Here is a 15,180-nt window from a genome sequence, read left to right on the forward strand (position 1 = left end):
GAGCCCGTCGTCCAGCGGCAGTTCGCTCAATCTCCTGCTGGCTTTGGAGCTAAGAGGATGAACCATGCTCGCGCTGATTAACTTAGCATTCTCGCTATAACTATCCTCACTAATTAGAAGCACTTCTTCGCCCGTCACCAGCCGGGCTCGCCGCTCGCCCTCGCAATCTGCTTCTCTTCTCTCCCAGCTGGCCTCGCTGCTGTCTGCTCGTCGGCCTGCTCGTTCCCGTCTGCTGGCTGTCGCTCTCGGCTTGGCCTGGTCGCCCTCCTCGCCTGGTCCTCCGCACGCTGCTCGACTGTTTCCCGATCACTGGCCTGGGAGCTCGTGATGATGATCCCTGGCTCATCTCCACTGCTGGTGCATGAAACTAAAAGAGACCCGGCTCCTCGTCTAACATGCCCCCATCTCCATCTCCCATCCATCGCGCCCACAATCCAAACTTGAGAGCCGCGCTGCCACCGCCGGATCTGGGAGGAGAGAAAGCCAGCATCCAGAGAAAAAAAAAAAAGACAAAAAAGCCCGCATTGCCCGCTCATCACTGCCCCGGGCCGCCCGGTTGCCCTGTGTCTACGCTCTCCCACCCTCTCATCTGATGCTTGTTGGGCATGTCTATTCCCCAACCCTGCTCGCCAAGCGTATAGGGGAATTAGACTCTTTTCCCGCCTTGATTGTGTTTATGAGCAGGCCTCGACTGGGTTCAGATAACAGTTGGGAGATATTTACAGGGTTGATCCCGCTTAACTTGGCTGAAGAACCCCCTGGAGAGCCATGCGATCAGGAGCACAACATCCAGATCCTGTCTGCCACGATTGCAGAATACAATAAAACAGTAAAACATAAAAACACAAACTCAAGCTTCTGCTTGTTATGATTCCCCAGTTGAGACACGTCGCTCTTCACCGACCAGAGGGAAAGCAGAATATACCCCCATGCCTCTCTCGCCCTGCAAATTTTGGTTTTGCCCACCACATCATGGGCCGCCACGCTGTGCTGGGTTCTTGAATCATGGAGCATCTCCGAACAGATTGCCAGTCCAAAATGACATCAACCCTGGAACCCTTAATCCCCATCCAGCGCTGGCTACTATCTTGCTATGGTTTCCATTTCCTGATACAGGCGTCTTTCCTCCTGGGGCCTTTCTGCCTGCCAGCGAGGTCGACTGCTGCAAGAGCCAGATGGCCCCTCCCAACATACGTGCTGATTCTATAGCAAGGGTGCACCTGGTCAAATGCACGTTTATCTCGGTCCTGTCGTGATATGGCTGGGCTTATCGGACTCGTGCATCACGAAGCGAAAAGAGGAGCTTTCAGAGGATGAAGATAGGCATCTGTGGACTTCTTTGCCTTTGCCACTTCTTGATCAATCTCGCCGTGGGATGACTGGCCCTCGCCAGAGCTGTGAAGGTTTCTCGTTGTCTCACACTGGTTCTAGAACTGGCTCGCGACCTGCCAGGTGAGCTTCAGCCTCGACCTCTTCTCCATATCAGGGGAGCTCTGATGGCAATTTGGGGAATCCCAATCGAGTCTCCACGTCCTCGGTGCATGACAGGTCACAAGATGCGGTGCCTGGGTCCGGTTCGCCATCCACATTCTGGGGCTTTTCCGCAGACGTCCTGCTGGGATCGCAGCCTGAACTTGTGTTGTTCAGTCCCCAGGAACATCAACTTTTCGAAAAGGCGGTTAGCTGTCCCAAAATGGCGACATCAATCTCAGGGATCCCCGCCATGATTGCCAAAGGAAGGTGCCTCAATTTCGGTTGAGATGAATCAACAAAGTAGTGACTGGATTTCCGTATCAGCTTTCTCGGAAGCGATTCGAATGATCGACTCCGTGCAGGAGCACTAACTCAACTGGACCAGTCATTTTTCCCCATTCGTTCTCAACCCCAGAGTCGTTTCTTCTTCGAACCTCTCTCGCCCCCGATTCGCCGCTGCGGTTCCCGTATTATTATTATCAGGCCATCTCTTATACCCTCCCTGCCAGGAGCCCCACTCCGCTCCAACAGATTGATCAACACGGGTTGGCTGATCATATTCCACCAGGATGACAGCAAGGACAGGGAGGCTTTTGCCGTGATCCTTCTAGAAGAAAATGAAGTGAGTAATCACCGCTCAAACCAATCGTCATCGTTCTGCCCGGGTTCTTTCGAGCTCTTGATTTGGCTGGCGCCTGACCTTCTTTGTCTTGCGATATTCGCTTCCCGGACATTATCATAATACGCCAGACCTTGCCCCTGCATCCGAGCTGCACCTGTTTTGGCTCTGGCCAACCAGGGCACCCTGTCCTTTGCCCAGACACAGGTTCAGGACGGCAGTCCGCCGTTGATTCCCTCTTGATTTTTGAGTCTGAGCGCGTTGGGCAGCAACTTTACCCAGCGTACCGGTTTTTCGCGAGTGTGTTCAACCCGGCTTTTTACAACAGAAAAGGAGGCCCGGCGGAGCTTCATGTGAAAGAGCAGTCGAGTCCTGGATGAGATCATGTAATTATCGGATAACTCGACAGGATTACCCGTCCACTCCCGTCATCTCCGACCCCCAGGAAGCAAGAGAGAAAGAGCCGAGGACAAAGGCAGACGCCAGAGCGAACAAGCTCACACTTCTCTCGCAAGGCGGTTCTGCAAGCCTCGTGTAAACTAACTAGTCCAGACGAAGATCCGCCACGAAATTCTTAATTCTTCAGGCGCCTTTAGCCTCCTTTTTCCAAGCATGACAGGGTCTGGTTGGCAGCAATATGCGAGTCATGGGCAGACAGGCCAGCCAAGACGCCCTCCTCTTCGTAAAAAACAATGCAATTTACTAGTTATCCAGCTCGCGGACGGTCTTGCTCCGTCCACACCTGCCAAGTGCGTCTGGAGAAGACCAGCTTCGTTGATTTCCCAGCGCCATGGAAATTGGATTGTTTCTGTCCCGTTTTTGAGTTGAGTGAGGATGAGCCCATGAAACCAGCTCTTTTTTTCGGCTTCAGGGAGCTTTCGGTGATTTGGGGCCCTGGAAGCCGCCATTCCCGACAGAGCAGGTCCCCTAACGCCCACGCCCGCTAAACAACTCTAATCCCCTCGCGCAAGTCTGCTTCTTCTGTCTGGAAAACCCATGGAATTCCTGCTCTGCTTGTTTCTTTATGTCGCTGAACGATGGAGCCCGGACAGCCAGATCCACCTCCACCGTTGAAAGCGATTGATTCCTTTTTTTCTCCAACCAGTGCAGCGAAACAGCGACTCCTGTTAACTAGTTAGTTACCCCGCAAATCGTGTTCCTGGCGCCATTCGGCATTTTAAATTCCAGGATCGCGGGCGCCGACTTTGTTGAACCGCGAGCGAATCCCAGGCCGCGGACTGTTCCTGATCCGCGAACAAAGAAACAGATTATTAATAAATCAAAGAATAAACGGTCGATTCTCAGCCAATAAATGGGCCAATTTCACCAGGACTGTTCGACCTCGAGTAGCCGGCGGCATCCGCGCATAGCGTTCAGCAATTCGACCTCCCCCTTGGTGATTTCTCGTATGGAGAATCGTAGAATCTCATTCGATGGAATAAAAGGGTCTTTCAACAACGGGATCGTTTCAAAGCAAGCAATTCCAAAACGGCCCAATCTTGTCTGCAAAAACGCACACGCCTGATTGATCGGAAACCGCGATTCCTTCAATTGCGATCTCTCTCTCTTTCTTTTTTCATTACTCTTGTTTTCCCGCCAACCCCGGTCAAAAATGTCCCATGTCCGTAATCACATGCAGAACTATCAAATAATAACAATAATAGAAAAATTGGAGTTTACCATCCTTGCTTATCCAATGGATCCAACACCAACCAAGCCGAACTCTTCCCCCCCTTTGTCAAAAAGCAGGGAGGAAGAAGGGCATGACTGTCAATAATCACAATAATGATTTCATGCCCGCTCATGCAGCTCATCGTCATCCCCCAGTCTCTGTCCTTTTCCCTCGTTCATGCGCGCGATGCTCGGATCGGGCGCGTGTGGAGGAATCTTCGAGAACAGGGCTAAATTGCTTCTAGAAGGAGCTTAAACGCATCCAAGATTTTCGTGGGATTTTCTTTTCTGACCTTCCAGAATCTGAATGGTCGAAAAAAAGGATCAAAAAGGAAAACTCTACCCTTGGAAAAGAAAACAGCCCGTCATAAACCAACGACGACGAAACAACACAGTTCACCAACAACCCATCTTTTTTTTGCTGTTTTGTTTTCGGCGTTTCGTCGGAGTGGATTCTTTTTGGTTGACGGACGGGTTTGTGGTTTGTGGATATCGCCGCCATCAATCTCTCAAAGGGGACACTTCCGTGCGTCAAATGATCTCCTCGACCAACTTGCAACAATCTGGCGGTGAAAAGCTGGATTTTGAGATCAGAAAAAGCACACAGCCCACCTGAGGTTCTCTCCCCCCCGAACAGGTCAACAGCTTTCCCCATACTTTAGATCCACTTCACTGCCCTTTCTCCACACAAACATCCTGCCCGGCCGGCCCCCCCCAAGCTGGCCACGCGGGATTTAAACCTCTGGAATTATACGGAGACGGATGTCCCATCCCATCACAAGGGCGGAGAGAAGATGAGGGGGAAAAGAAAAAAGGATAAAAAGGATTTATCATTTTTCCTGGCGAACAAGAAAAGGCCGGGTCTGTGCCCTGCTGGTGCTCTGTCCTCCCCACACACACACACACCCCCTGGTCCATCATCGAGACTGGTCTTCTGAATAATCAGAGATTATTATTGAACTAAATCGATCTGCCCCACGAACGGGAACGAACGAGAAAACCAAGAACCAAGAGTCGAAAGTAGTTACTCGACAACAGAAAAATAAAGGATCACACCTGTGAAACGCTGGTTTCAACTCATTCATTCTCTCTCTCTCCGCCATGCCGAGGGAAAATTATCATCTTCAATTTGCACTTGGCTTTCTTTTTCTCGCCCACCGGATGAGGAAAGTTGGGGCTGTTATATGATATAATAATAGCAATAACATATCATCCAAAATAAACGAGTAATCAAAAAGGCGGTCAATCATTAAAATCAACCCAGGCCCGAAGAGGATCTCGCTCCATCTTTTCCCCCCATTCCATGCATCTTGTCTGCCTTTGGGGGGGGCCCTGTCATCGAGGTTGGCCGTCATGCATTCCTCCGTGTTTGGACAACTTAGTCGGCGCAGATCGATCGTGTTGCTTGATTTTACACCCCCCCTTCTTCCTGCCCACATACCGAGGGCTGGCTTATAAATAATAATATCGAGCGAAAATATAGGACATGCTATTTGATCATCGTGCTGAAATTGGCACTCTTTCTTTTTTGGTTCTTTTGCCAATCAACAATCGATAACTACCCCAAAGATGCATGAACCGGTCAATCAATAGCGGCAGCTAACGAACTAATCGCAGTTCAACACACGTTTTGCGCATGGTAAATGATGGGGAGTTCGCTGCCCCGCGCCCACCAACCTCCGAATTCATCACGGCCAATATCTTGCTTCTTTACCAAATCCCCCCAGTCATGTCCTACTTGTTTGCTGCTGGACATGCCCCTTCCACCCTCATGATTCCTCGGGTATTCATTCTGATTAGGTCTGGATTTCTGGCGAGTGGTTCTTTATCGACGTCTTTTCTTTCCTTCTTGCATGACGTAGGACAAGACGACGTGGGCAGCACAGGAGAAAGGAAACTAAAGGTGGAAAAGAGAATAAGTTCTGAAATCGTCCTTTATTGCTTGGCTCAGGTCTTCTTTCGTATATTGCCTTAAACTTGACTCTGATCATCAGGGGACCTGCGCGCGCGCGCATACGCACACATAATGTATGCTTGTCCACCCTGCTGCTCACAGCCCCAGCTCAATGAGTGAGTCAAACTCTCTTTCTGCTCCTCCCACGAGACTATTGTAGCAGGGTGCCCAAGTTACCCATCAAAAAACGTCGGACAGCCTCTTTTTGTGTGGCTGTAGCCTGTCTTGCCTCCCTCAACTCCCCTGGGTATCAAAGAATGACAAATCGCCAGAAATCCCAAAATCTGACAAAAATGGCCACATCCAAACGATATTTATAGAATACCAAGCATATAAATACAGGAACTGTGGATGAAAGCCCCGTAAACCCCCGTAAGTCCAATTAAGCCCACCAGATCATTCCTTCATCCTTACACCGCTCCCCAATGCGCCCGTGCGGTGCCCAACGGCCATTGGCAAGTAAATAAACATATGTTGTCGCGGTCAAAACCATTCTTCATGACGAGGTTAACATATTCCAAGTGGCCGCATCGCAAGTCACCTCGTCGAAGCTGTGGAGCACAGAGAATCCCATAGCTGAGAGACTATCGAAATTGCCGTCTCCATCCACCTGCCGTTAAATTGCCGTTAGTGAAATCACAACCCTCAGTCAACCTGCCCCCTAACTTTATCCGAGTCCGTTGGCTAAGGGGCAAATCCCATTTTCTTGGAACTCGATTCCAACGATCAAGCTACCAGACTCGCAGAAAAAGAGGGGATGGACCACTCACACAATCTAGAACCACCGCACTGGCCCCCTGACTACGTAATTGCTTGATACCCAACAGGATCAGGCCTTGCACCAATATCGCGTACTCCCCGGCGGATGGAGAGATGACTGCGGAAGAGATCCCCCCAGCCACAGCCCGCGCCTCTTTCACTGCAGGAACAAACTCGGCCAGCGGCGACTCCCCGTTATACACAACAACGCTACCCAAGATAGCGCCGTCATCATTTCGTTTTGCGCGAATAATCCCGCTTGATGTTGACCCACTACTTAGGGCTATCTTGTATATTTCCATGACCCCTTGTCTCGAATTGGTCTTGATATGGTCAAGGATTGCTTCTGCATAATCCGGCCCATAAACCAAATCATAGCTCACTTCTGCGCTCGTTAAACTTCGGGTCAGACCTTCTGGAGGCGTCCATTTCTCCAGATTCCGAAGAACCATTGTGCATACTGGTCTGGACAAAGACGTGTTCCAGCCAAGATTAGCAAACCATTGTCTGAGGCGTTTTCTCTCCACTGGATTTCCCGTCGGAATACCAAGATATATTCCCGGGAGACGTGAGCCCAGCTGGAATCGTCTTACGCCTTGTCTCTGCATCAATGACCGGATTGCACGGTTGTGTAAGGAGTTTCCGATCGACAGCTTTCGCCTCCCGGGATCGACGATTAGAGCACCAATGACTCCAGTTCCGGTCGATTTAAAAAAATATGTCGAGCAAAATCCCAATAAAGCTTGGGTGCTGCTATTTCGAACAACAAAATGTGCCTCTTCAACGTCTGGATTTCGCAACAGGAATGTATTGGATGTAACGCCGGCAAGTTCAGATCGCTGGCTATTCGTGCCATCCTCACGGACGGCTGTGAGCAGTTCATCTAGTGCGTTTGCATCACGGTCTTCATTCCAATTCTCCGCAAGCCAATGCTGCCGTGATTGCTGAAGCTTCTGATTACGGCTCAAGGTACCAGGAAGAGAGCCGCTGGCCGTCAAGTCTCCGCATAATATCTTGACTAAGGCTTGAAGCGCCGTTTCTGTAAAATCATATGTGCATACATACGTCCCAACGGATTGATCCGTGGCAAAGTCATAGGGAGAACTTACAGCCACTACTACCAGCGGTTTCGGCCGTCTCTCTCCGTTCTCAGCAAATTGTGCGTCGCAAATCATCGAAATGTGCTTAGTGAAGCCATGCTGATAAAGGTTTCGGTTTGAATCAGCAGTGACCACGATGACACCGCTTGCACGGTTGATAAGGTTCTCATGAACAGGGCGGACTCCATTTGCTGTGTAGGAAGTATGGAGTACACGCCCATTTCGATGCCGCGCCAACGACCGCCCAAATTCGCGAAAAACGCTTTCCCCGCTCATAATAGACGCACTAGGATCCCAGGAGACTGCATCGGTAGCAAGAACGGTTTCTCTGGTGCTTTTACTCATCGAAAGGGATACGGCCGATGCGGGAAGAGGCTTTATTAAAGGGGTGAGAAGGAGGAGTTCTTCGTCAGATTCAAGAGTACTAGTGAGCGGGAGGAGGTTCTTTTTGTCTCTAACGATAGTAATTGAGTTGTTGTAGGCCCGAGTTGATAGGCTGGTGTGCGATGGTTGCATCTTGGAAAGAAGGCTTATGCCAGGAGGATTTAATGCCTTTTCCCACGACGTGCAACGGGATTTCATATCAAATACTCTTTTGAGCGATTGCTGGATGCGTTCTTTGCTAATCATGCCGTTTTCGACTCCTAGCCTTAAGCCATCAATTGCTTCCTGTTGAACTGAGAAGGATCGGCAAAGCAGTATCAAGTCGCAACCAGCTTTCACGGCCATCACTGTTCCCCCTCCTACTCCAATGTTGTAACTGAGGGCCTCCATTTCCAAGCACTCGGACACGACAACGCCCTTGAATTCAAGGTCTTTTCGAAGTAAGTCATCGACGACCTGTTCCGATAAGCATGCATGCATAACGTTCATGCCAGCAGATGACATCGCACAACCACCAACCATCATTGAATCTAAACCTTGGGTGATAGCATTTCGAAATGGGACAAGCGCATTCATACTCAGCTGCTCAAGGCTTTCTTTGATAACAGGAACGTCGCTTTGGTTTCCTAAAAAATCGAGGTTTCCGTAAGACGGAAAATGTTTTCCACAAGTCACTAAGCCTGCTTCTTGATACCCTTTCATGAACTCGACTCCGTACGCGGATACCTCTTGCGCATCGTCTCCAATACTTCTGACACCTAATGGTTGGCTTCTTGCGTTGTTTAGGACATCTAGAACCGGACCGAGGATCCAATTAACACCAACAGCGCTGAGTTCTTGAGCTGTAGCTTTCGCCACCTCTCTTGCTAGAGTCTTCGACTTCGTGGCTGCGATTCCCATAGAGCTGGGAAACTGACGGATATAGATTTCATCGAATAGACTATTAACACCACCATTCTCTTGGTCAAGGCCAATCATAAGGGGGGCAGAGTGCCCAGCATCTCGGGCGATTGTTTGTAGCTCCAGCACGAGCTTCGTGGTCTCCTCTGCCGCTATGAAGAAGTTAGTGTCCAGCGCAACTCATAAAATAGGGATAGAAACCAGGCGAGGAAGTAGCAACGTCATTCATCTACATGTCGAAAATGGGAGACACTTGACGGGCAAAGGGGGACGTCATATGCATATTAATGCATAATTATTTGAAAGAGAAACAAGCAGGATGGAAGGGGCTGCACATTTAAGATTCTTAGCAGTCAGGATGATTGAACCAAGATGGTAGTCCTCGATAAGTGACCGAATCTGCGGATTCACACTAGTTCCATCAAAGCCCATGACAAAGAGCTGACCCATTTGCCTGTAACCGATGCCGTCCATGGTTTCCTGTCAGCTAGTGTACGTTTTCTTGTAGAGAAAGGGAAATTAGCTGCCATGAGGAGTGGTAGAAAGTTCAATAAAAACTCTTGGAAGGGGATATGGATATTGATATGAACATGTGGTATTGGAATTGAGTCCCATGTTGTATGTCATTTCAAGGATACGGAAGGAGCGGTGGGAAACGGGAATAAGGGAAAATCAAGCATGGCGTTTTGAGGGGTGCAAGATGTATATGATGTTGTGCAAAGTTGGAATTTTGAGGAGTTCATGAATTAGTTATAGGCAACGGACATACCTTTTCAAGTCGTTACCGCCCCGCTCCGACGAGACGTCCCTCTCCTGAGCCGCTGCCATGGCGGCAACGGAAACCCCGAGAGGTCTTCCCTTCTGCTCGGTTCAGCAATACCGCGGTTTGCTCACGTGGGCAGAGCAGGGAGACGATGATCTGACAGCCACAAACGTTAAGATCAACGGTTATGGAGCAAGGAGCAGGAACCAGAGAACAGAGTCGCCAGAGGGAAGGAAGCGCCTAGGCTGCGTGGTCGCTAGCTAGAGCGAGCAGAAGAGCACCATGGGCCAAATAGAGCATCGACTGCGGCCGTAATCGTCACCCTGCGGAGCTTGCCGTTGAGGCTTGAGTTGAATCAAGTGTAGGCGGTCTGGTGTCGACATAATCATGCAAGAACAGGTATCACGGGACCAAACGAGGGATCCTTGCGTCCAGAGCTCCCGAGCTCGAGGAGCTAGCGACGCGAAACGGGAGATTTTAAGCTCCTGTGCATGTAGTTTTATCAGCTGAGGTTCGACAGCTCCGTTTGGTTGAGATCTGGACGGCGATGATGGTCGCAGGTCGTGAGGAAGGCGGTGACTCAAGCCGATACCGGACGCGTTTGATTGGCCAGGCCCCAGAAACACGTGGATTTGTCAGCCTCCCGGGTGCTGACATAATGCACCTCGAGGAGACAAATCTGCAAAAAGCCATACAGCTGTACATATTCTACGCTCTCAATTCTCTCCACTTGCCGCTGAGGCAACCCGGGAAGCCGTGCTATCTGGCTTGGCTCGTGTCAACGGCAATGCTCGTTTCAAGACTGAAGCCGTTGAAGGGCCCGGGGTTACACGAGGGACTCAAATAACTTCGTTACGCCGACGGGCAATTTACTGGGTTACGAAACTCCACAGTCTCTTCGTGTGGAGATTGTTTACCGTAATTTCCGTGTGGCTGAGAATGGTTATATCACAAGATGATCGTGGGATGAGACCAGTGAATGTTTCACACCAAAGATTCAGATTTGTGTGCTGCCAATCCAGGAGCTATACTACTATTTGAAGCGTTCTCATAACACCTGACGAACAGCCTGAGAAGTAAGGCAGCTCTTCCCTCGAAATCTGAATGCATACTCCGTAGGGCAGGCTCCTTTCATGGGCAAATCTTAGGTCGTGAGGCTTTGAAAGATGCTCTTGCTCTGTTCAATCCTGGTCAACGAAGTCACCCTTTCCCTTAGTAGCTGGCATATTTGAGAATCAACTTTGGTATCTCTTATGCATCAGGAATCAGCATGTTCTTCGTTCATACTGATGACTATTCCCTCACCACTTTGTCAGTTATGTTTGACTGGCTTCAGGACAAAGATGAGGATTCCTGAAATCCTTTTTGAGTGGCTAATTGCAGCCTTCCACCTCCCTTGAACTTCACACATGAAAGGTATGTATTCCCTTCTGATCCTCATTGAATGTAGTAGGAGCTGATAGTAGGTAGAACCATGGAACTTTATCCAACCAGATGGGTTCTATCGATAATCGCACTCATGCTCAATCAAACCTCCCTCCCAGGCGAATATTTTAGGGAGGCGTATGGCCTTCATGGAGTAAATTCGGAGAGCATAAGATGGCGGATGACAACATCGAAAATAGGGTGATACTCCCAAGCCTCAGGTCCTGACATTGGAGGCACATTGGAATTCTCGCGGTTCCGGGATCGCCGTCATCGGACCCAGTGGGTGCCGGTATATCAGATCGCCGCCCGACCGCCAAAACGGACCCGGGCCGCTCACACCTAGTTCTATAAGGATACACACTGGGGGCCTAGGGAAAGCTGTCGTAGATTGGTAAGAAGGGATCGTGAGACAATGGCTGCTATCGATACTGAAGTCCTCGACGGGATCTCGGGACTCTTTAGATGAGCCTGAAGCGGATACTTGTCCTGAGTAAGTATCATTGGCCAGCAAATGGATACTGCAAAGCTTCTGACTCAGAGTCGGAGCAGATGATAGGGAGCATTAAAGCGGTGCGCTTCTGTGAGATGAAGAGGAATTAACCACCGGGTATCATGTAGCGGTCAGATGCCCCTCCCCAGAGATGAGTCTCAGATGTTAACAAGCTTTAACATCAGTTAAAACACATGCGATGGATATAGAGTAGCCTTTCGACCGAGGACAAAAATTAGTATGAATACAGTGTGAATACGGTGTCCCAGCAAAGCTGCCTCACTGATGGTATGAAACTGGAGGGGAAATCTTGGATGAGACGTTGCAAGATTTTACTGTGGGCTTTCAAGCTCTTTGAGATGAGATGGTTGCACTAATGGTTCCGGTACGGTAATTCCGCGTGTATAGAGGTTACCGTACTGAGATTCACTAGTGAATTAATGTAAATTACAGAATGTGTGGCGTAACCTAGGCCCAGTTACCTTACATATAAGTTACGGGAGCACTGGACTGGAACATCAAAAGCGATGGCGAGGTGAAGCCTCGACGGTCACCGTGGGAAACATGGTAGAGTGCAGGACGTAGGGACCGGTCCGTCTGGTCATCGTGCCTCAGCCCCAGTTCAACAGGCAAGCAAGGAGGGCATGTGGATGATCAACAGGCCTCCTATGGGCCTCCTTCCCATCCTCTTGTGCCATACAACTGGGCCAAGGAAGATGCATTGTTACTTCATAAAGCAGAGAGAACGGTGCCACCCTCATCATTTTAAGTTGTGTCTGAGTAATGAGGTGGGATGGAGCATCCTTTTTGACTGGCTGGCGATCTCGATTCGAGCTGTTGCCATTGGAATCCCGGCGTTGATTTTAGGCTCTACTGGTAATGCGCCCCATGGATGATGACGTTACCGAATTGTGATTGAAGCTGCTTCCGGATAATAAGAAGAGGGAGCAAAGACAAAAAATGGAAGAGGGTTTTATTGTAGAACTGACACTTTTCAGATAGACATACATGGTTGTATAGAATTCTTCTGATTTTCTGTTTGATACCACTTCACTTGGGAGAGTAACACATCACAACCACCTTTTCTCTCACTTGCTCACCCCTCTCCTTCATTGCATCTTTCATCCTTCAAGCATCTGCTTCTCACTTTGATCTCATCTGTTCTGCTTTTACCTTTTGTCAGTTTGAGATTCCGGACCGTTGTTAGCTCGCCGAGATCCAGCTCACACTATCAATAAAACTGAACGCAGACGCGTTGCTCAGCTGTCAGGATGTAAGACTCCTTTGCCATCTTGCCATATCCTTGGTCTGTGGGCTAATTTGCACTTTTGCGGTGGTGAAGGAGAGTCATCGTTCGAAAGAACCCTCAGGCTGTCTCTGAGTATATTGCCGATTATATCATTAGTATGTGTGTTTTGACACAGCCAAACCTCTATCTGCGTCCTGTATAATCCACTCCACTGTTTATCTTTCCTCTTGTCATGTGCATGAACAGTGCTTTGCTTAGAGAATCGACCCCGTTGTGTCTTCAGCAAGGCCCCATTCGGTTAACTATTTCATCCTTTGTAGGCCGTATCAAGGCATTTGCTCCGACTGCGGACAAGCCTTTTGTGCTGGGTCTTCCCACAGGTAGCAGTCCAGAGATCATCTATAAGATCCTCGTCCAACGCCATAAGGCTGGAGAGATCTCTTTCAAGCATGTCGTGACGTTCAACATGGTAGATAACCCTGTTCTCTTCCATTTTAAAGTCCGACAGCAATGTATATCCAGATGGCTGAGAAACATGTCGTGCAGGATGAATATGTTGGCATCCCTCGGGATCATCCACAGAGCTATCACAGCTTCATGTACAGGCACCTATTCTCCCACGTTGATATCCAGCCCGGCAACATCAACATCCTCAACGGGAATGCTAGCGATCTTGCCAAAGAATGCGCCGAGTACGAAGAGAAGATCACACGCGTCGGTGGTATTGATTTGTTCCTCGGCGGCGTTGGCCCAGATGGACACATTGCTTTCAATGAACCCGGATCCAGCTTGAACTCGCGTACCCGTGTGAAGACCCTGGCATACGACACCATCCTTGCGAATTCGCGTTTCTTCGATAACGACGTGAACAAGGTTCCGCGCACTGCCTTGACCGTGGGGATAAAGACAATCATGGATGCTAATGAAGTCGTCATCGTCGTGACAGGGGTTCACAAAGCAAAAGCTTTGCAAAAGGGGCTCGAAGGAGCTGTCAACCACATGTGGACCCTGTCCACCTTGCAACTTCACCAGCACCCCCTGATTGTCGTTGATGAAGACGCAACTCTAGAACTCAAGGTCAAAACTGTTAAAGTAAGGAATTCTTTCCAGTTCACTCCGATATGAGGGTTTCTTCCTAACCGAAATACCAGTACTTTGAGAGCATCGAGCAGTCTGGCACAGACGCCCGCACTCAGGGTCCGCCGCTCGTCCACCGCACCAAGCCATACCAAAGGCCTATCACTCCCAACACCAATGCCAGCACTCCCATCCGGCCAGGTCTTGATTTGAAGATTGACACTGGGTTTCACCGTCCGCTTGATGATCCCGAGGAGCTCACTCCAGACAGCATGTCATCGCGTATCCTGGATTCTGCGGTTGCGGGCCTCGACGAGACGATGTTGAATGGCGATGTAATCTTTGATCGGATGAGATCTAGGCTTTCAACCAACGGCTGAAAGTGGCTGATATTCAGTTGATCCTGTTGAAAGCCTGAATTCGCTACCACAATAACACAGGTGGCAACGACTGCTGGGGTGGAAATGCCTAGGTCTATGAATTTTCCCCCTGAGCTGTAACGAATGGATCTTTGAGCTTTTCTCTTTCAGTTCCGCGACTTCGGCTTTTCATTTTCCTTGAGTAACTAGTTAGTTAATGATCTCGACCGGGTGACTAGGTCGTTGGCGCCGCCTTCCCCAAATTGTTTGATTTTACCCAGTGAGGAGCCAGGTTGTATTCATTGTAATTATAAGGGTTGCATATTATATTGCTAAAAGTCTCTACGCAGGACCAGGTGTGCAAATACTCCGTTGTGGTGTTGGGGCGTTTCTTATTCGATTGATTATGTTTGATGGCTAGTTAACTGATTATGGCAAACTGCTGGCAATGTCAAATAGTTGAGAAAGCAAACCCCATAAAACGGCCATTGTCCCCTTCATATGCATTTGAATCATATCAACTGTTTGTTCCACTTTGTATCTCTTGATCACATCAAGCATTCCTTGCTATTCCCTGGCATGTCTGAACTGCAGCTCCCCTTCATCCTGGCACTGTGGAAGCCTTCAAACCATCTCTTCAATAGCCTTAAGCTGAGCCATGGCTGTCAGCTTGCGTGGTTTCCTTTAGAAAGTGTTGTTATGAGTCATGACCAACTTGTATATATATTCTCACTTCACCAGCTATCTCATTATTCTCATCCTCTTCTTGTCCACAGCTGTCGGTTCATTGTATGCTACTGTGACCTGTCTCCCACAGAACCAATAGTAATCCTCCTCATCAGCGCGGGTCGTAATCCGTCACTTCCCTCGGTTTCGTTATGGGCGACCCCGTCTGCCTCGACCATTGGCGAGAAGATTATACATGTAGGTATCACTATTTCTTTCCCCTAATCG

General features: G+C 49.3%; 4 protein-coding genes across 4 annotated transcripts; 2 read left to right on the forward strand and 2 right to left on the reverse strand.

Moving 5' to 3' along the window:
- Window positions 1–134: 134 nt before the first annotated feature.
- UREG_01637 (uncharacterized protein) lies at window positions 135–422 on the reverse strand (the record flags this gene model as incomplete). The annotated part of the gene is made up of 1 exon (XM_002542075.1): window positions 135–422. One exon carries the CDS (start codon window positions 420–422, stop codon window positions 135–137), a length of 288 nt encoding a protein of 95 aa, XP_002542121.1.
- A 507-nt stretch (window positions 423–929) lies between these two features.
- On the forward strand, window positions 930–2,630 carry UREG_01638 (uncharacterized protein; the record flags this gene model as incomplete). The annotated part of the gene is made up of 5 exons (XM_002542076.1): window positions 930–1,096; window positions 1,210–1,452; window positions 1,549–1,740; window positions 1,798–2,095; window positions 2,502–2,630. 5 exons carry the CDS (start codon window positions 930–932, stop codon window positions 2,628–2,630), a joined length of 1,029 nt encoding a protein of 342 aa, XP_002542122.1.
- A 3,583-nt stretch (window positions 2,631–6,213) lies between these two features.
- UREG_01639 (uncharacterized protein) lies at window positions 6,214–9,334 on the reverse strand (the record flags this gene model as incomplete). Its single annotated transcript, XM_002542077.1, has 3 exons — window positions 6,214–6,327; window positions 6,488–9,012; window positions 9,196–9,334. The coding sequence occupies 3 exons, from the start codon at window positions 9,332–9,334 to the stop codon at window positions 6,214–6,216; spliced, it is 2,778 nt and encodes a 925-aa protein (XP_002542123.1).
- Window positions 9,335–13,300: 3,966 nt separating this feature from the next.
- On the forward strand, window positions 13,301–14,247 carry UREG_01640 (glucosamine-6-phosphate deaminase; the record flags this gene model as incomplete). Its single annotated transcript, XM_002542078.1, has 2 exons — window positions 13,301–13,882; window positions 13,942–14,247. The coding sequence occupies 2 exons, from the start codon at window positions 13,301–13,303 to the stop codon at window positions 14,245–14,247; spliced, it is 888 nt and encodes a 295-aa protein (XP_002542124.1).
- Between the last annotated feature and the right edge of the window lie 933 nt (window positions 14,248–15,180).

This window comes from Uncinocarpus reesii, genomic scaffold (assembly GCF_000003515.1).
Source record: "Uncinocarpus reesii 1704 scaffold_1 genomic scaffold, whole genome shotgun sequence".
In the NCBI taxonomy this organism is placed as follows: domain Eukaryota; kingdom Fungi; phylum Ascomycota; class Eurotiomycetes; order Onygenales; family Onygenaceae; genus Uncinocarpus; species Uncinocarpus reesii.